Genomic DNA, 22,232 nt, shown 5'->3' with positions numbered 1-22,232 from the left:
TCTAAACATATTCATTAACACATGTAAGTTCATCGGTATGAATAAAATCAATTGGTAAATGGAAACCAAAATATGAACTTGGTAATAAACACATTGGTTTGTTTAGATAAAACTCTAAAAATATCCAGGTATTTTTTCAGATGTTAACCTGAAACCAGGTTCACCTACTCTAAGTTTTAAAATGTGCTTATTTTACTCAAAATATTAAAACAATTGTTTTATACACTTGGAGAATGTTTTACAAAAAGCTTTCTGCTTTCTTTATGAGTTATAATACCTCTTTCTATCCAAGCATAACCACAGAATAGAAAATGGGGTTTGTGGGTTTGGATCATCTCCATTTCATATTTTTACATGCAATTATTTTAGAATACTGTTGCGGTATGCAGTTTGACAAGCAGAGCGGTAGAGGCAGCTAACGTCAGCGCGTGAGCAGCCCCGCACTCTTCGCGGGTAAGGCCTCCGCTCATTTGGGTTCTCTTTCGGACCAAGTAGGCGTGGGTAGCATCCGGTCCGTACACATACTTCAAAGAGGGTTCCGGAACGGGCCTGAGACTGCATCTGAACTATGTTAACTCCTGACACTATGGCTTCGGGAAAGTTATGTGAAAACTCTAATCCTTAGTTTCTGCATCTGCAGAATAGGGATACCAACGGTACTTCATAGGATTGGCCGCAAGGCGAAGTGAGATGAACCATGTCTGGTGCTCAGCATAATGCCTCAGCCATGTTAAGTGAGCTATTATTTTTTTAACATAGTTACCGCATGGCTGATTTTTGTCAAGTTCTCGAAGGGTTTCCTCTCAGAGATAATAAAATAGCGTCACGGTTCACCTCTGTCATCTAAAACTGTCCATATTTTAAGTAGCACAATGAAACAGTGAATTGCCATCTTTTTGTTACAAGGCCAAAGAATTTAGCCCTGGACAGACAATTTCCTATGACGAAGGGCAATAGGTCAAGCGAACCGACTTGTCTCCCGAGGAATCTCGTCCTTCCCAGAGTCGTCTCCACATCGCCGCTTTCATGATCGCACAGGCCCCAAGTTTTGCAGACGTACTTACTGGAGAAACACAGAGTCCGCGCACGGGGGGAGGCGGAGGGCCAAAGAGACAGAGAGAGGGGCCGTCTCCAGCGACTCCCCACGGAGCCTGGAGCCCGACGCGGGGCTCGGACGCGCCACCCTGACATCACGTCTCGAGCTGGCGTGTAGGACCTTCACCGACTGCGCCGCCCGGGCACCCCAACAGGCCCCAAGTGTTGTGCTGCTCCACATTCCAACTTCTGCCCCGACGTGAACACAATACTTGCCTTTGTTCCCCATTTGGACGTGAGGTAGAAATTTCCAGACTACTTTCACTCCCTACTAATCCTGAGCAAAACCAGGGACAAAAAGAGCAAATACGAGCAATGCAAACACGGCCCAGGCTACCGGGTCCTGCTTTCTCACGCTGCTGTCACCGACGAGTTTCCTAATGATGAGCCGTTTTCCCCAGAAAGCACTAACCATGTGTCCGGAGGAAAGCCGTGCCGGCTGGAACTGCCAAAGAGAGGCCGAGAGCCACCAGGTGTTAAAAGGAAACGCCGCGCAGCTCTGTCTGCTGGAGGGGACGCTGGGCGGACGGGCTCACCTGCTCAGGTGTGACCTGTGTGACCTGAGGGGGATACGCGCTCTCGCCCCTGCCTCTCGCGGCTGCCCCGTTAAGACAGCTGGTGGGTGCGGGCCGCAGAAGGGGCAGACGGGCACCTCGCGTGGGGCCAAATGGCTCACGTGTGAGCGGCCCCCGGGACAGCTCTCCCTGCTCTTCCAATGGGCGGGAACCCCGGGGAAGAAATGGGCTTTCTGCATACCTGTGACCCTTACACTCCCCCAAATTTCAGACACAAAATTCATAATAACGGCTGCCACCATTTATTGAGCTTTTAGAATATCCCAGACACAGAGGTAAGTACTTCACGTTCGTGAGGTCATGTAATAACCCTTTGGAGCGTCGTTATCCTTTAGTAAAAGGTAAGTACGTTGCTCCAGATTACAACCCTATTAAGTCATCTGCTGACTTTGAATGTTGCACTTTAAGAAAATGTAAGGCTTTTGTCTCTTTTAATATTAATTTAATCACTATAACTATGGATGCATTAAGTAATATATTGTACACTATTTCTAGAGGTTGAGGAAACACTTCTGAATACTATAGATGTCGTCCACGTGGCGGTAGGGGATAAATATACAAGTTACATCACGTAATTCCTGATAGTGTTATATGCTTTTTAGTAATTAAAATGGGATTAAGAAATAAAGACTGTCGCCAGAGGGGACACTCAAGATAGAACTGAAACAGGAGAAGATAGGGGAGAAGAGCATTGCAAGCAGATTAAGAAGTTACTAAAAGTCAAAGTTCAAAAAAAAATGAGCTCAGAGTTTTTACAGGGCACAAAGAACGATGTGAGTAAAGACATAGGCGAGACTCCACATTAGTTTTTTTTTTCCCTATTCTAAGATGAAGAAAATTGAAGAGCATAATTTACTAAAAGACTTTTTGAGTATAAAGCTCATACTCATTTGTGTTACATTTTAATGTTCTAGTAGCAAACGCTAGCAGCACAGTATCCAGTCATTCCCGGGTTTTGTCCTCCCAAACTACTACAAGGACGCGGCACGTCGGAGGACCGACTGTGGTTTCTCCTCTTCTGTAGTCCTGTCTGCGGGTACAGTCTAGCAAAATAAACTGTGCCCACAAGAGTAGAAAACCCAGTTGCAACACACGTCATGACTTTGAGGAGGGCGATGGTACATTATTTATGTTCTCTAGTTTACTTTTTTTTTTATTTTTTTTTTATTTTTTAAAGATTTTTATTTATTTGCCAGAGAGAGAGAGAGTACACACAAGCAGGCAGAGAGGCAGGCAGAAGCAGTGAGAGAAGCAGGCTCCCCGCTCAGGAAGGAGCCCGATGCGGGACTCAATCCCAGGACCCAAGGATCATGACCTGAGCCAAAGGCAGCGGCTCAACCAACTGAGCCACCCAGGTGTCCCTATGTTCTCTAGTTTAAATCATGAAGTTTTCATCCATTCAAATGACTATCCTTTGAACCTCAAGCAATGGGTCATTTGTTTTCTTAAAAGGATTTGTCATTCTGTTCCCATGAAAATGTAGTTATGCTTAAACAGCACTCATGTTTCAACTTGCTCAAGCAAAATAGATTACACTTATAAAGAAGTCGCGTATTTATCAAAAAAGATTAACAGAAATATGTGGCCTTCAGCATTCAGTTATAGCTTTAAATAATAAATTTGCTGTTTAAAATAAGTCCAAAATCTTTAATTCAGTTGTTTACTCTATGTTTCCATACTTGGGACTCTTCACCGCAAACCAGTGACAGCAGTTACGTTGTAGTGGAAGTGGTTTTTGTTAGAGTAAATCCGCCGGTTCTTCTGCTCTCGCGCCCTGTTCACGTCGGACACTCTAATGCGGAAATACAGGGCTTTATTACATAATCACAGCGAGCGTTTTTAAAAAGCTTTCCAACTAAGACTTTTCAGTTCTCACCATGTTCAGTTTGAGGCGGATAGACGTTTCAGCACATTGATCAAAACTCATTAATTTGGAAATAGACTGAGTATGATCTAATAAAATGTTACATGAAAAATTATGGTGAATTAACCGATATTCAACGTTAGGTTGAAGGAAGCCTGGGATGCATAGAGCAGAATGAAATGTGCTCAGAACGGCCCTGCCTCAAAGGACTGACATGTGCCAACGAGCTGAGAAAGCCGAGATGACGCCGGTAGCCCTGAGCCATGGGATTCAGGGCCACCTGCTGATTGTCTCTGAACTCGGCCATTGTCAAACCTCTCATGGGCAGATTTGCCCGGTTTTCAACAACTTATGGAAGTGAAAGTTCTAATTTGCCAAAACAAAAACATCAGGATGTGGTTTATAGAGTTAAGACCTTGTGTTCTCTATGTTGCTATGTAGGATTTCTTTGGCTAGTTAGCTTTGCTTAAAATTGATTTGAAGATTGAACCGTGAACAGTTTTCAGGAGGAAATGTGTAGCTTAAAGAAGAAAACCATACTTCATTCTAGTTCGAGAGATACACAAAGAACTGGAGTTGAGATAGGCGCTCACAGTATTGGGCTCAGACATGATCTGAGAAAAAAAGGTGAGAGTGAGTCACTTGTCCTGAAAAGCAGAAATATAAGCATCAAAGGATTATTTTATTAAGGAAGTTTAGCCTATCAACTGGGTAGACTTTTGTTGAATTTTTTTTAAAACTATCCCAACTATCTAAACATGGCATCATTGTCTATATAGTTGCAAATATGCAACTTGGCTTTGAAATTACTTGGAATGGGTGTCTAAAAGATGACAACAATTAAGATGTCAAAAATAAAAAGAACCATTTTTCCCCATACAAGTCAGATGTTGTCTGTGCTCTTGTACGTGCAAGAAGACGGAGCCTTTATCTGGGTTGAAAGCAAGAGCCAGATTTGCTCTCCTACTTTAAACAGTAATTAAAATATAATTTATAACTAATTCTGGTAAAGTTTATTTTTTTATCTGAAGGGTTGTGCTTTGTTTTTCTAAGGATCATTATGAGTAAGAGTCATGGACTCTCAGGGCTTGGCAAGTCCCAAAGCTCTGTCTCTCCGGTCCCCTCCCTTCCAGTTCCTTTTCTTTTTATCTCCCAGTCTGATTCTTCCCTTTAATTGGCTCTAATATAAAACTGAAGTATATCTGGTAAATAGCGTTCTGAGCGCTCTGTTTCTAATTTAAAGCATGGATGAGTAGGAGATTTTTCTCTGTCTAAATAAACATAACAAACAGCACCCTAAATCAACTTTTTTGTTCGGTTCTTGGTTTTTATTAGGATGGGTCAGGAACCCTGGATTCACAGACCCCCCAAAAATGTTGCCTCTCCCAGAGACGAAGCAAGAGCGAGCGCGTTCTGGGGAACTGGGGCAAGCAGCAGAAAGGAGACGCCGGTAGCTTTGCAGTGCGCAGTGAGTTCGTGTGAAACATCAACTCCTACAGGATGTTTCCAGGTTGGCGGGGAGAAGCTAAACTCTCTAGCGCTCTTGACTGTCTGAACACGCTTTATTAAGCCTTCCGCTCAGCATCCTCCGAGGCGATCTGCCTCTTCCTTCAGTCCAGCTACAGAGTATCCTATATCGTTTCACACAGATCCTCCTCCTGATTGCAATTTTAAGGAGTCGTGCTCTAATTCCTTTCTTTGTTGATGGAGACAACAAAGGCCAAACTCAAGGGGCTTGTCCAAGGTCATGGATAAGTCATGGGAAAGTCAGTCTTAGAAATGAGCTTCCAAGTCCCTTCATGTCTTTCATTCCTCAAAAATGCATTAAGAGCCTACTATGAGCAAAGCCTTAAGCTAAGCCCTGGAATGCGTTTGAAAAAAAAGCAGAGATGATTTATGCTGTCATGGGACTAACTTTGTTCTTTCCAGTTCTTTCCATTACTTGCTGTCCAGTGGGTGGTTGTTTTCTGTAGATGGCGGCTCTGACTGTTCTGGTAGACAGTTTTGAGGAGTATATAGTAGAAGTATCTTAAAATCAAAGGTTACAAATCCATCAATATGGTTTCAAGTACTGAATAAGCTAGATGGTATCTTGTGGGCATAAAGAGCTTTATTATTTTTGACTAGTTTAATGAAGCCTAATTTTTCTGATATATTAATAACTTTAATAACATTTTTCATTCACTGTTTACTTATTTTCCTATGTGAAAATTATAACAATTTCTTTATAAGTTGTGTTTTTTAATTTTGTTTTTTAAAGTGCCCACTAGTATAGTGTGCCTAGCAGGGTTGAATGTTTATATAAAAATATTTTAATGGACTAATAAGAAAGAGTGATAACTATACCAATAATAGACATTTCCAAATTAGACATTCCACTTAACACTGAATATTTACTGTTACTCCTTGTGCCGAATCTATGACATAAATAATGATAGAATAAGATGTGAGGGGCACCTGGGTGGCTCAGTGGGTTAAAGCCTCTGCCTTCGGCTCAGGTCATGATCTCAGAGTCCTGGGATCGAGCCCCTCATCGGGCTCTCTGCTCCGCGGGGAGCCTGATTCCTCCTCTCTCTCTGCCTGCCTCTCTGCCTACTTGTGAACTCTGTCAAATAAATAAGTAAAAATCTTAAAAAAAAAAAAAAAGAAGTTAAAAAAAAGAATAAGATGTGAAATTCAGGATTACAGAAATGAAAGAACTTGCCACACAGCAGGTGAATGACAGAGGTGGTATCTGTCAGGTACGTGTCCAGAGAACATTCTTAACACTCTGTGAGTCAGGATGTCCAGACATATAAAAAAGTATTTCAAATGTTATATGTAGGTCTTAACTTGAAGAGGGTTTTTCATGTTTTATATAAAGCCTGAGCATGTATAATAAAAATTAATCTGTAGTTTTACTTCTTTCTGTCCAAGTGTTCCATTTTTAAAAGATAACTAAAGTCAAATAAAATTACTAACAAGCAGAAAAAAACAGAGATTGGGAGGAAGTATGGATAACTTGTTAACGACTTAGAACACAAAGAAAATTAGGTGTTGAACTACGTAATCTCTTCATTCTGTATTTCTCAAGACTACAGTTTGTCTTTGAATAAGGAGTGAATTCTTTTTCCTGAGGTTAGAAATAGTTAAAACTTGTAATTTTTCCCCAAGATTTGTGAGATAGTGTTAAACAACTCTGATTATTTCTATTTTATGCTTTTAGGATAGAGGTTATCTTTATATTCAGTCATAGTTGCAAGAGCTTTCATATTAAAAAAAATCTTAGCTAATACTAGTTACATTTAAATTCATTCTCTCAGTGTGTTTGTATGGTATGGTACGGTGTGGTAGGTATGTAGTTTTCATGAACTAAAAATCTGAGCTCTACGAGTACTGCATAAATTTAACAGCAATTAATTGATTGTTTTGTTCTAAGAGCCAAGAGTGTCATATTTTCAAATTTAGACACTTTGTATTTTTATTTTTTTAAGATTTATTTATTTATTTGACAGATAGAGAGAGAGAGTGCAAGCAGGCAGAGCGGCAGGCAGAAGAAGAGGGAGAAGCAGACTCCCCACTGAGTAGGGAGCCCGATGTGGGGCTCGGTCCCAGGACCCCGGGATCATGAGCTGGGCCAAAGGCAGCTGCTTAACCCACTGAGCCACCCAGGTGCCCCCCTAGACAGTTCGTATTTTTAAATTGTAAAGATTCTGTCTTCATGAATGAGAAAAGAAATGAACTATATCTTTTTGAAACTGTTTATTTTATTATACTAAATAAAAATCTGAAATTTTAATTTCATTTTGGGTTTACAAAGTCACTATTAACTAATTTTCATTGTCCTATTTTACCAATAAGTGTGTTAGCCTCAGCAGCATTGCTTCACTTTGTCAGTTAGCATGAGTTATATAGCACTATGGACCAGAGGACTTCATTTAAAAATTATCCCTTCGGGCGTCTGGGTGGCTCAGTCGGTTAAGCATCTGCCTTCAGCTGAGGTCATGATCCCAGGGTCCTGCCGGCTCCCTGCTCAGCGGGGAGCCTGCTTCTCCCTCTCCCTCTGTGCCTCCCCCTGCTCATGCTCTCTCTCTTTCTCTCTCTCTCTCAAATAAATAATTGAAATCTTTTTAAAAATTTTTAAATAAATAAAAAAATAAATAAAAATTATTACCTTGAAAAATGATTATTTTTCTGTTTTTTAGAACAGACATTTTAAATTTATTATACAATCATAAAGTTTTTCTTATTCCAAAGACAGTGTTCATTTAAAAAATCTTATTTAAGGAGAAAATATATTGAAGAGTGAAGTCATGAAGTTGTATTAAGCTACATATAAGCAACTGATAAGACGTAACAAATTTGTTTTGAGTAAGAACCTTTTGATAACTTGTTGCAAAATATGGTACAGTAAATTAAATTCCTTAAGAAATGTTTTCTATATTTTAGGGTAAAAATTCTTTTCAACTGACCTTGATACATTTTTACATAATTTACTCAAGAAAACATGTCAAATATAAAAGTGTACACAGATGCTTAATCAGCTTTATTCAGAGGGGAGTTTTTTTAAAGTCATTTTCTAATGGTGTCTAAATAATGTTATAAATCAAAAGTGCCATTAAAAAGTATCTATGTGGATTCCTCAAAGTAACCGATCTTGAAGATTTTTAAAAAGGCACAGGTTTCCAAAAACAGCAATTCTGATGCAATCTCTAGATCCCGTGATTTTGAAGTCATGAGAGACCATGGCTGGTCGGTTCAGATATTGTTCAATGTGCTCTAAATATTTGATTGACTGCGGGCCAAAAGCTGGTGCTCTAGTTACGCATGTATCTAACATCCAGCTGCCCGATAATTTCTGGGTTTGGATTTTTACGACGTGCTACTACTCCAGCTGATTCTGAAGCTGCCAGTGTTCCAAGACCATTGTTGAAGAAGAAAAATGTAGAAGGAGGAGGAGGACGTAGAGGAGGAAGACAGTGACAGGGGTCGTGCGGATACACTGGAATACAGCTACTCACTCGTCACACTGCGTTCTGTAATCATCGGTGGCGAGCAAAATTACGAAAACCGTGTTAATGCGTAAAGTATTGTGTTCACATTTTGGAATTTCTTTCCCATCAATTTAAAACATAACTTGTTGATTGGTTAAATTAAGAAATGGGAGTTGACGCTCCCTCCCAAAAAAAGGAAGTAACTTTCAAATAAAATTCAAAATGCAAGCTAACTATATGAATGATGATCTCCCAAACAAGGCAAAGAAATCTAACCATAACATATTTAGATCGTTAGATTTAATAATATATATTAAATCCCATTGCCATTATTTGCACAAAATACCAGTTTCTGTAATGGACCATGTATACTAACACAGAAATTGACCTAGAAGTTGAAAATTCAATTAAGAAGTCCTATAATATTTGACAGTCACTAAAACAAATACAGATAGATTTACATACAAAATTTGCATAATTTTGGCTCTCTTCTCACTTCTGACTTCATTCTTAGCTGTCTGCTAATTCTGTACAGTTGGGCTTCAGGTTTCGCCAGTCTCTGCTCTATATATTTTGCAAAGCCAAGTTCAATATATTTCAAATTGTTTTAAACATTCAATTTATTTCAAATGTTACAAGTCACCTCTATTTCATACATTTTATCAGAACATGACGGAAACATGCCCATGGCACTGCATTCACCAATGACAACTCATAAACTTGGAAGTATTTTACATGCACTTACTTGAAATAAAAGAATATGCCAAGCGAGATGAGCAGTGAGGCGATGGATAGTCCGTGTCCGATTATCGTCAGGTAGAACAGGTTCAGCGCGGTCTGTAAGTCGGATGAACAACAACACAAGTCAGGGTCGTGTCAGTACTATAACCTCCCTGTGTAAAACTGAGCTCAATAGAGTAAACTGCGTTTTTGAGAATATGTGCTCTGAGAGCCTTGCCATCTCGCTTATATTTGGTATTTGAATACGTCTGCAACGAAGAATAGCTACGCAAAGTTATCGAGTGACATCAAACTTTACAAATTGTGTGCCCTGTTTATTTAGGAAATTAGAAGTCATATGAGAGGAAGGAATAATTTTACTGATCTAGGTTGTGTAATATAAGAAACCAGCATTTTATGTTTTGAAAGATAGTGGCGATCTTCACTCTATCACTTTGTGCACATTGAACCAAATGCTCTGTAGTTATTTTTGTGTGTTTTCTTTAGATAGAGCTTTCTTTATTCCTGGGTTTTTCTTTTTCCTTTGACTATTTGAGACTCCAAGACAAATCTCAATATAGTAATTATAGGAGCCTCTGATATGAATGTACAAATATGTTCTTCCACATGATTTTGACTTTTCCTCTGATTTTTTAATTTTTCTATATTCCAACTATTTGTGACTAGTTATTGTATTGTGTACTTTTATAATTCTCTTTAAACCCTTCTCTGAGTTAACAAAGAACGCACGATTTATAATTATACCGACAGCGGACAGTTATCAAATGCTCAGTCTATGCTGTAGTTTTCTAAGGTTTTTGCTTGTATTAAGTCGGTCCATACCGACACCTTGCGCGTGAGTTCACCGTCACCTTCGTTGCGCGCCCGGGAGCGGAGGCTGGGAGCGGTCACCGTGTGCCCGAGGCCCTCGGGCTGCTCCTGGGCGGGCGCGGGACGTCCGATCGCAGGACGGGCCTCGGTCACCGACCGGCTCGTCTGCGTCCCACGAGCACAGCCGTGCGCGCCCCTGCGCCAGAGCGACACGGCGACAGGCCGCGACTAGCCTCGCCTCGGCGCGGGGCGCGGGGCGCGGGGACGGGGAGGCCCCGGAACCCGTGGGCAGGACGGCCGTCGAGGGGCAGGCAGGGCCGTCCGGACGCCGCTGGGCTCCCTCGGCCACGCGAGCACGATGCCCGCACGTAACTCCCCAACCCCACACCGCCGAACCGGCGCCCTTTCCTGGGCTTCCCGGGAGCCCTGACGCCCCAGCACGGACGCCCGTCGCCGAACGGGCCACGTCCCCGCACCGCGGCAGCGGGAGCGACGGTCTCCCCGAGGCTCTCCGCATCGTGCGTCGGCGCCGAGGGAGCCCCCGCCGCGCCCCCGCCGCGCCCCCGCCGCGCCCCCGCCGCGCCGTCGGACCGCGCGACGCGCACCTGCACTTTCTCGTGGGTGTTCACGTTGCACTGCGTGTAGTTGGTCCACGTGCGGTTGCTCAGCGGGTGTCGGAACCAGTGTCCGTCCTGGTCACAGATCTTCGTGACTTTTTCTTTATGATTAAAAAGAAAAGGAGACAGGAAGTCAGCTAACTCGCGGTTTGTTTAATTTTCCTTAATTAATGGAAGCGGATCTGAATGTAAATTTCTGCTTTTACCTGACGGGTCGAAGTCCTGAAAGTAATCGGGGCAGTGCTGTATGGACTCGGTCCCGGCGGCCACGTCGTTCCAGCACAACCACCCGTCCCAGGTTCTGTTGCAGTAGATGCCTGGGGGGGGGGGGGGGGGGGCGGGGACATGGGCGGTTGCGGGCGCTGCTAGTGGCACCGGACACATCAGAATCTTACCGGTGGGTCAGCGGCGGCGGGAGCCACAGGCCACCGGCCGAGCGTGAAGACGACATAGGCAATCTGTAGCTATTACTGAAATTTTTCACTAAGTAATTATTGGAAAAACGGCTAAATTCAACTCAGAAATATCTGAGTATATTTAAAAGTTGAACTTTAATTCCAATTCCCAAAGGCAGCTCTTCACTCAATAAATCGAGGGGTCTTTGCTAGTTCTCCTTAACCATAAAGGTAGTAGTTACTTCGTGTCCCTACACTTAAATTTTTTTTAAAAAAATGGGAAATTGGAAAATGTGTTATCTTAGAAACTGTGTTCTTAGGACAAGGTGTTAGTATTTTCTGGAAAAAGAAATGAATACTCCAACATTTCCAATCTTACTACAGATACTTGGACCTTTCCACCAAATTCCAGCTCTTACGTGCCTTCCTTTACTTTTCAAATGGAGTGGAGTGCCTAACATTCTCACAATTTTCTTTTACCACCCTGTTACACGAAAAAATGTTTTTTTTTTTAAAGGCATAGAGAGATGACCAGCATTCCAAAGTTTTAACAGTCTATAATCAAAGAAAATAATTTTCCACCTCGTCAGGCAAGCACTCATAGATAGAAGCCTGAATGTTGTATGAGATGTTCATTATTTTTAACAGATTTGTGCCACAATCTCAGAAAAATTCTATTGGCCTGAAAGTATAAATAATTCTGATTAAAACAAAACTCAGATAGTCTCCTTTTTTTCTCCTATGGTTTTTTAAACACTTATTCACATAGTCTGCATTCATATATTACTAAATAAAATACATTTGGGGGCCTATCAGATAGAAAGCATCTCAGGGGCACCTGGGTGGCTCAGTGGGTTAAGCCTCTGCCTTCGGCTCAGGTCATGATCTCGGGGTCCTGGGATCGAGCCCCGCATCGGGCTCTCTGCTCATCGGGGAGCCTGCTTCCTTCTCTCTCTCTGCCTGCCTCTTTGCGTACTTGTGATCTCTCTCTGTCAAATAAATAAATAAAATCTTAAAAAAAAAAAAAAGAAAGCATCTCAAATAAGTCTTATCACTGATCCAAAAGATTCTATTTAATTAATGACAATACCAGCATTATGATAGATTTCAAGGCCCAGAAACTTTCAAACTGTGTTTTATGGCATTTGAGCAACACAGGAGCAGATATTCCATTAAAAGAGTTTCTATGGTCAAAAAACTTGGTAAGCACAAAGTGAACATAACAACAGTTCTTCATTTTGCAAGACTTTCTAGAAGACTTAAAATTACAAAGTGTGTTACGAAGCTCCAACAGAAGGACTGATTACTGTTATTCTACAATTATTGTATCACAAAATTGTCTCATAAAGATATCCCTGTTGTTCAACAATTAGATTTGAAGCTTGCTTTTACATATATCTGCATGATCTGGGAGAGGTCCATTCCATCATTTTGAATTTACAACACTTAGATTTTAATGGAATAAAGTGAGAAGCCAGAGGGATTAACACAGAATTTGTATACAATTCATGTACTTGATAATTTAACCCCTATTGATATAATACCAGATATTTTGTCATTGTCTATATATTTCAAAGATATTTTTAACTGGATAAATTTCTCATAATAGGGTGCCTGGGTGGCTCAGTGGGTTAAGCCTCTGCTTTCGGCTCAGGTCATGACCCCAGGGTCCTGGGATCAAGCCCCACATCGGGCTCTCTGTTCTGTGGGGAGCCTGCTTCCCCCTCTCTCTCTGCCTGCCCCTCTGCCTGCTTGTGACCTCTGTCAAATAAATAAATAAAATCTTTGAAAAAAAAATGTTTGGATAGATATATCTAAATAGTTCTCCAAAGATAAGCAAACTACATTGTTCATTAAGATTCTTCATTAAGAAGAATTGTTCATTAAGATTCTAAAAGTTGCCCAGTGTGGGAAAATTACCTCTTTCCTCACAAACAAGTTCATTTTGTCAGTTACAAATATCAATAATAAACTACTTTTAACATCTTGTTTATATAAGAAACATTACATATTATACCATCAAATATTTTCCCCCCAATTTTAAGATCTTTGTTTCCACCGATAATTTAGAAATAGTGAAAGTCTTTACATTTTTGGTATGTTTCATTGTGAGTTTTGCATTTTATATTTGGAAGATTTATCCTGTCTTTATGGTTGCCAGAGAAAATATAGAGCTTGGTTTTGGTTTTGATTTTTTAGTTTGTTTTTGTTAAATCTGGCAACTCTCTTTGTGCCACTCATCTGTGTATCTTAAGAAGCTAGGCAGACATCTGGCATTTCCCAGTCCCTCAGTAATGTTACAAAAATATCTAAAGAATATCTTAATGGAAACAGAAGCACTTAGAATTTATTAGCATTGCTACAAATATATTATGCAAAGCACATGTTATACAAAAAAAAGTTATAATTTTGTTGTGCCAACTCCTATCAAGCAGCTTGTGAAAAAAAGAAATACAAATTACATAAACTGAAGATCGGTGGCCACTGATTTAACTCAAGATGCACATTTGATATTTTAAATATCTTTGTACCATAAAAACTGTTACTAAAAATATTCCTGTTACAGTATTTCTTAGTAGAGTTTTTTTAAAAGAAGAAAGATAAATTATGTCATAAAATGTTCATATATTATTAAGAATACACACATGCCAGGAGAGCTAACAACTAACCCATTTTTAGTAAGGGACCTAAATAACCCATAAATGATGTAATGGAATAGTTTTCTTTTAAGAATACATCAAGTGCATTTAAAATTAAAAATTTTATCATGCTTACCTTCTGTTTGTTGAATAGGGTCTTGCATAATTTTTTGGTAACATTCATATTGAGCTGTCATGATTTTATTTCTAGTGTAGACCCCGAACTGACTTAAGCCTTCAGTGTTCTCTTCTGATTCTGCTATGCCAAGAATCTAAGGAATTAAAAAAAAACACACACAAAAACTTCAGAATTGTGAGAATATCTGTCATAGGCGGTCTGTCCCAGTGGAAAACAGTCACCGCAGTGATGTGCTTCACGGTCATCTGGCTCTCGGCGGGGAGTCCCTGATCTGAAGTGTTTGCCAGTTTTCATGGTTTAAATATCCCCACCACGTTTAGTTTCAAGTGCCCCAAAGTGCTGCCAACGGCAGCTCGGGAAGCGTGGTCTACAGACGGCTCTCCGAAGCCTGTGGGAGCCCTCGGACGCGCGTTCGGGAATACGGGCCGAGCTGTAGTCAAAGTCCTCGCGTGCGCGTTCCCCCGCTCTGTGACTAGGGGCCCCCAAGCCCCGAAGCTTTCTTATTGCCCAATGGAGTAAATCAGTACCAGGCTGCAGAGGGCAGTATCTGATGCACGGCAAATAGTCAAGACTGTCATTCTGATCATCATATTTTGATAATCACAATACTGAGAATATTCGTCTATGGTGTGGGCAAACGGAATTTTCATTGTCTGCACATCAGTAAGTGTTTCTGGACAAGGCATATATTTGTGATCCTGCAACTCCAAAGCACTATTTTAAGCTTCACTTCAGTTTAATATCTATATGACTTATTTCTGTTTTGTAATATGAAGCCTGTATAAGATGTCTTCGACCTTATTTCTTCTTTACTTTTCCATTATTTCTACCAATTTCCATAAGCAGGAATTTTCTGCTTTTATTTTGTCACTTTTTTCTTTTATTCTATTTAAATTCAACTAGCCAACATATAGTACACCTTTAGTGTTTGCTGTAGTGTTCATTGATTCATTAGTTGCATATAACACCCAGGGCTCATCCTATCACGTGCCCCCCTTAATGACCATCGCCCAGTTACGCTGTCCCTCCACTCACCTCCCCTCCAGTAACCCTCAGTTTGTTTCCTGGACTCTCGTGGTTTGTCTTCCTCTCTGATTCTTCCCATTCAGTTATCCTTCCCTTGCGCTATGATCCTCTACCCTATTCTTTATATTCCACATAATAGTAAAACCATATGATAATTTTCTGTCTCTGATTGACTTATTTCATTTAGCATAATACCCTCGAGGTCCATCCACATCGATGTAAATGGTGGGTATTCATCCTTTTTGATGGCTGGGTAATATTCCATTGGATACATGAACCATTTCTTCTTTATCCATTCATCTGTTGAAGGACATCTCGGCTCCGTCCACAGTTTGGCGACCGCGGCCAGTGCTGCTATGAACACTGGGGTACAGATGGCCCTTCTTTTCACTACATCTGTATCTTTGGGGTAAATACCCAGTAGTGCAATTGCAGGGTCATAGGGAAGCTCTATTTTTAATTTCTTGAGGAATCTCCACACTGTTCTCCAAAGTGGCTGCACCAACTTGCATTCCCACCAACAGTGTAAGAGGGTTCCCCTTTCTCCGCATCCTCTCCGACACACGTTGTTTCCTGTCCTGTTCATTTTAGCCATTCTGATTGGTATAAGGTAGTATCTCATTGTGGGTTTGATTTGTATTTCCCTTGTCCCCTTACTCTTGATCCTCTGTTCCCTAGTCCAAATTTGTATTTAATAAAGTCTAAATAGTAATATTCCCTCAGTGTATGGCACCACTTAATTTCACTATTGCCTGCCCACCATTTAACACACACACTCTCTCTCATTCTTTGATTAGTTTAATTTCCTAATAAAGGTTTATGCAGCAGTTTCCTGCACAAGCAATCAATATAAATTTACAGCATTAAGAAAATTAATGTTTTTCTCCTGTTCTCAGGAAGTTTATGGAATTACATAAAATCAATATTTTTATTCCTAAAAACTCAGATTTGAAAAAAAAAAAACCTTAGATTTGCGCACTGTCTGAATTCAAGAAAAATGGTCACAATCCTTAAATTACGATAATCAGATTGGTAATCTGATACAGAATTACCGGCAGGCGCAGCGCACCGGCACCCGCAGTGGAGGAAGCGAGCTGAGGGCGCAGGAGTCCCGCTCCTTGAATTCTAGTCTGTTTACCTAAGATAACATCGGAGACGTGCAGGGTTTGGACGGCTCCTAGACCGGAGAATGTGTTCAAATACAAATGCTGACAGGAATGTAGTCTTGCTTTTTTCCGTTTAGGTTTTCTATATTTTTCTTGAGTCTCTCTGTTTGAATCTTTGTATGGGGTTGCTTGAAAACACCACAGGAAAATTATTTGCTGGCACAAAATTAGATGAGATTACATCCTGTTTCTGATGCATATAATGAGATAAGAGTACCGTCACTCTCTTCATGTGGGACAGAGAAAAATGTAAACAAAATACTTCTGCAATTGGAGGCAACATGATAGGTATTAAGGACTGTGACCCTCCAGGACAGCGGCAGGTCTGTCGTTTCCCTCCACCGCGGGCCTCGTTCCCTGCAGACGCCTGCCGGGGCATGCAGGGTGCAGCCACGCACGGACACACCTGCTCCAAGCTTAGCATCAAGGCCTGTCCGGAAACAGACACTTAACACTTACTTGAATGACTGGGTAAGGAAACTAATTTAAAAGCAGTGCACGGTTTCGGTGAGTGCCAACTAATCCGCTGGCAGAATGAGAGAAAAACCAACGGGTTGGGATCTGCTTTTAAGATAGATCTAACTCAGAATCAACAGGTCTGGCTGAAAATATTTGATCTACTATGTACAACTACACTACAGAGCCATTTCATTCTTCTTTCAAACCCTGATGAAGACTGTCGTCCGCCGTCCTCTACATTCCACCACTGACCTTCCTCCCTTGGCTTCCCACCCCCGCCGCCTCGCCATCCTGTAGGGGCTCCCCTTGAATTAAACCTGAACGTGTACACTGAAAGAAAATAAAATATTGCTTTGTTGATTAAAATGTACTTAACGTATGCATCAAATGACTGCATGTCATTCTGTTGTTATTAATCCTTATTAATTAAAGGTAAATTGGAAGTTAAAACAAATAATCATAAATAGGGATTTACATGAGAGGAATTTATACCTACCATAAAAAAAGGCAAGACTAGCAGTAAATACAGGATACGCTTTTTCTCCATCACTGAAGCCAAAATGAAATATGCTATACAGTGTAAGTCAAACTGCAAATAAGATGAAAGAAATACAATTAATCATTATTTATAAAATATAGGTGGTACTCAGTGATAATTTTTTTTAAAACTATATAGTAATTTTGCTTTAAGGATTTGATTGATAGTTTTATATGTTACAGATGTTAAGAGCATTGGGTTCTTGGGTGGCTCAGCCAGCTAAGCATCTGCTTTTGGGTCACGATCCCAGGGTCCTCAGATCCTGCCCTCATCAGGCTCCCCTTTGCCCTTTGTCTGCTCTCTCTCTCTCTCTCTCTCTCAAAGGAATAAATAAAGAGCATTATGGCTTAAAATACTAAAGAGCCTAAATATATTTTAGTCTTACAAACAGAAAAGCTTCTTACATATATATTTTTAAGTAATTAGAAAACATCTTGCTTTGTCTTTACCAAAATTGGAATAAAATGATTAAAGTATCAAAATAAAGAGCTTCACAAGAATGTAGAAGCACAAAATTTGGTAACATATTTTACTATAAAGCTCACCTTTATTTCCTATAAATAATTAACCTCATTTTTAATTTTCCAACTCTTCAATAATTTAAGAGGGAAAACTGTTGATCAGGCCAATTCCTTGAGACTTAACAACCATGTGTCATAAAAATGGCCTTCTATCTTAATAGAAATTCATCTTTAATGATGAAATAAAAGATTCCCTATCTATATTATTCCCCATCTATGTTATTAAAATAAACTTACAGGAAATGGGCAATACTGCATAAAGTATTTCTGTTAAATATTTCTGATGGTAGATACAATTCTGAACTAATGAAAATGGCCTCTAAAACAATACCCCTAACTTATTAATTCTTAGAAACAAACATTACTGGGCTTGCTTACTCACTATAAGGTCCATGAGCAACCTACTTTGACAGTATTTTTATGATATAAATTATCAAGATGTAGTCATAATATAATATTTACTTAACTGAACGTGTAAGCAGTATTTTTCAAGGCAAGGGAGATTTAAGAAATCCAATCAATAGATATTTGCCAGAAAACCATGAACTTAGATTTTATTGTTAAGAAACTTGTCATGATTTTTATTACAGGGCCAATGTTAGAGTAAGACATATAAAAATCATTTCCGTAATAATATTTCTATAAAATAATTTCCAATAATAATATTTATTATTTTTATTTCACTTGCAACAAGAGCACATCAGTTTCTAGAGCAAAGACTCTACGTCATTGTTCATTCTCACCAATGACTCACCGAGAGACAGCTTTTCTTCTTAACTGTAGCAATCTTCCAAATAACGTTTTCTCTTCTATCAGCTATACTGGGTTTTTATTATTAGTTGATCTAAAAACAAACAAACAAACAAACAAAAAATCAGGAGGCATTGTATTAATTTTAATATTAAAAAACATGTTGTAACAGAAGGAAAACAACGAATCGAAGTTTTTGTAACTTAGTAATGAATGCGTTGATATTTTAGTTTTTATTACATTTTACCCTGAGAAAATCTAATTTTCTAATACTTACATACACAGTTGTCTCCAGACTCAAATTACATTTTCCCTCGGATCATATTGGACATTGTCCTGAAGAATCCCTTAAATCCAAGGGTCATGACCTGAAATATTGATAGATGTAATAATTTAATGTTATTTCAAGGAGACAATAAAATTTCCATGGTAAATTGAAATTTTCAAAGAAAATACCAGTATTAAAATATTTTTATTAAGCTATTCCAATTTTTAAAAAGCTCTTTTGCTTACAATATATTTGAATTTTTTCACAAATATTTGTTGTTTTCTATTATAGGGAGAAAGTTAAATTACTTTCCATTCATCCAAGATAGCTAAGATACTGAAATCTGAAGTTAAACCCGTTTAATTTTCCCTTGAATGACTTTCCTTAATAACGTCTTAGGATGTGTTAATAGTCTCGGTGACATATACCCATTTCTTTTGCTGGTTTGGTTTCTCCAAGCCAGGAACCATATCTGATCACTCCGTGTATCTTCGGTGACGGGCAGTTCATTTACATTTGCTATACAAATAAATGAGTAAATGAATAAAAAAGGTAAACCCAAAAACTACTTTAGGATTTTAAACTTAGAATCAAGAAAAATCATCATGAATTTTAAATAACGGCCATTTGTTCTATTAGAAGGCTTTTGATAGTGTTGGAATCTATAAATTAGGGGAAATAACAATAAAAATGAGGGGAAAAGGGTCTTCTATCAGCATTTTTACTTTCTTAAAAAGCCATGAGCTGAACACTGGTTTTCAAGGCCTGACTGTTTGGGTGTTGGACAAACAGCAGTTCGCCCTCCGGACGTTCGAGTCTGTGAAGGTGAAGCCGACCTCGCGGCGTCGGAGGTTCCCCTTTCTTTGCGTGCGGGTGTCTGTGACCCGGAAACACCCCCGTGGGCATGTGAATTAGTATTTTTCTATCTGGGAGATTTTTAGTTTCTTAGGAGACGACGCTGGGGCGACTTGCACAGGAGTCGGGGCGGAGCGCGCGGCAGCGCACACCCGGGCCCCACGAAGGGCCTCAGAGCCGGGGGCGGGGTTTCGCCAAACCCGGCGTGTTTGACGGACGGTCTCGCCGACGCCCGCGGGCCCCTGCGACGCTCTAACCTGAGGTTTCCAAGCGGCGGTGCGCGACAGCCCCCGCCGTGGCAGTTCCCGAAGGCTTTACGCATTGCAGGACTTCGCCGGCGCAGACGCCCGCGTCCGGAGTCGCCGCCCGGTTCCCGCGACCTGGAAGCTGCTCCCAGGGACGCGGTGGGTCTTTGCGCGCGCAGGTGCCCCGCCTCGGGCCGGGCCGGTGTCGCCCCCGACGCAGCCGCAGGTCCAAGCGGCGGGTCCCCGGACCCACGGCGGGCACCTGCGCTCCACGGCGGACACCTGCGCCGCACGGCGGACACCTGCGCCCCACGGCGGACACCTGCGCCCCACGGCGGACACCTGCACCCCACGAGTGGACACCTGCACTCCACGGCGGACACCTGCGCCCCACGGCGGACACCTGCGCCCCACGGCGGACACCTGCGCTCCGGGGCGGACACCTGCGCTCCACGGCGGACACCTGCGCTCCACGGAGGACACCTGCGCCCCACGGAGGACACCTGCGCCCCACGGAGGACACCTGCGCCCCACGGCGGACACCTGCGCCCCGGGGCAGACACCTGCGCCCCACGGCGGACACCTGCGCCCCACGGCGGACACCTGCGCTCCGGGGCGGACACCTGCGCCCCACGGCGGACACCTGCGCTCCACGAGTGGACACCTGCCACGGAGGACACCTGCGCCCCACGGCGGACACCTGCGCCCCACGAGTGGACACCTGCGCCCCACGGCGGACACCTGCGCTCCACGGCGGACACCTGCGCCGCACGGCGGACACCTGCGCTCCGGGGCGGACACCTGCGCCCCACGAGTGGACACCTGCGCCCCACGGCGGACACCTGCGCCCCACGAGTGGACACCTGCGCCCCACGGCGGACACCTGCGCCCCACGGCGGACACCTGCGCCCCACGGCGGCACCTGTGCCCCACGGCGGACACCTGCGCCCCGGGGCAGACACCTGCGCCCCACGGCGGACACCTGCGCTCCACGGCGGACACCTGCGCCCCGGGGCAGACACCTGCGCCCCACGGCGGACACCTGCGCCCCACGGCGGACACCTGCGCTCCACGAGTGGACACCTGCCACGGAGGACACCTGCGCCCCACGGAGGACACCTGCGCTCCACGGCGGACACCTGCGCCCCGGGGCGTCCAACGGGGACCCCTGCACGTGGTCGTCGGGCTCGGGTGCGTCGCCCCCCCAGAGACCCCCCAGCCTTCCCTGCAGACCCCCCTGGTGAGCGGCCGTGGCAGGAGGCACCACGTCCAGCACAGGTTCTCAAGGTCAGTAACGCAGGGCTCGCGCCTGGGCGGCAACACCCCTGAGGACGCCCCGAAGGCCGGTGGAGACCGCGCGTGCGACGCCGACGTGACGGCCCGGCCGTGGCACGAGCGCGCGCGCCTGCGGCTCATGGTGTCCCCACGTCACCTCCGGGGTCCCGCTGGCCGCCTCAGCATCACCCCGCAGGGGCAGCTTGTCCCGCATTTGTCTTTGCCGAAATGGACGCGACGCGAACTGGCCGAAGCTGGTCCGGAAACCACCGTCCACGTCCGTCGGATCCGGTTACGCCGTCGGCGGACGGAGCCGCGGGTCGCGCGCGGCACAGCAGCGGCCACTCAGTGCTCGGAGGGACGCAGGAGGCCGCGGGGGTCCACTCACACGACTAAACCTGCCGGGGGTTCTTCCCAGCGTCCTCCGATGTGTTCAGCCGAAAAGGGCGTGTTCAGACCCGGAAAGCGCTCGTTTCAACTGCTCCGTGAATCTGTAATCGCGACGGCACTCACGGGCCTTCCCGGCGTTTCTCTGACGGCCGGGCTCACGGACCCTACGGGACCCTTTATTTTCACTTCTCAAAATTAAAACGGAAGATCTGGTTCTGTTACTAGAAACAAAATGAGTTTCTTTACTCTACGCATGGAGTAAAATAGTAGTTTATTTCTAAATTGTCTTCATTTTTTGGCCAAAGAATCAGCAACCTAAAGTACAAATGATTTATTTCATCATAGAACTTTGAAGATGAAGAATATTGTAAAACCTCGAAGAACTTTTGAAATACAGCTTCCTAGTCACTCAGGACTTACGTAATCTCATTCTGGTTTCATTTCCTAGGATCACCGTTGAACTACAAGACATGTTTCCCGGCTCTACATTTCCAAGTCCAAAACTTGCAACCAATCTTTTTTGCTTGCTTCAGTGTAAAAGCATGTTTTATTCTGCATAAAAAATTACAAATCAGTGTGACTCAATCCGTACTAAGTTATCAGAACACAAAAACCTAAATCTGATAAATGCATAGCAGTACATGGCGAACCTGCTTCTTACTTTCTAAAAATTGTATTATTCCTGTACACGCTTTTGATTAATGTGCTTTTCTTCATAACAGTTCTTAGTCTCAGTTGAGTTACCTAACCCTGATACTAAAAGTGTATGTTTGCTCCAAGATTAAGGAAAACAAAACCAAACAACTTCCACCCCTCCATTTCCAAAATATCTTGGATTTTGGGGGCCCTATGCCACGTTTTCTTCTCCCCTTACTTATCCACTCACTACAA

General features: G+C 42.7%; 1 protein-coding gene across 1 annotated transcript in view; it reads right to left on the bottom strand.

Annotated features, from left to right (window-relative positions):
- Positions 1-22,232, bottom strand: part of CALCRL (calcitonin receptor like receptor) — a 93,541-nt gene that overhangs the window by 18,092 nt on the left and 53,217 nt on the right. Inside the window, exons 3-9 of the mRNA XM_080799128.1 lie at positions 18,586-18,676; positions 18,313-18,402; positions 16,996-17,088; positions 13,846-13,981; positions 10,882-10,992; positions 10,664-10,776; positions 9,253-9,344 (exon numbers count right to left, since the gene is read on the bottom strand). Coding sequence (XP_080655254.1) covers positions 9,253-9,344; positions 10,664-10,776; positions 10,882-10,992; positions 13,846-13,981; positions 16,996-17,046 — 503 coding nt within the window. The 5' untranslated portion in view covers positions 17,047-17,088; positions 18,313-18,402; positions 18,586-18,676. The remainder of the gene's footprint in view (positions 1-9,252; positions 9,345-10,663; positions 10,777-10,881; positions 10,993-13,845; positions 13,982-16,995; positions 17,089-18,312; positions 18,403-18,585; positions 18,677-22,232) is intronic.

This window comes from Martes martes (assembly GCF_963455335.1).
Source record: "Martes martes genome assembly, chromosome: 3".
Classification (NCBI taxonomy): domain Eukaryota; kingdom Metazoa; phylum Chordata; class Mammalia; order Carnivora; family Mustelidae; genus Martes; species Martes martes.
Note: the sequence above shows the minus strand (reverse complement) of the source record. Positions and strands in the feature narration are given on the sequence as shown.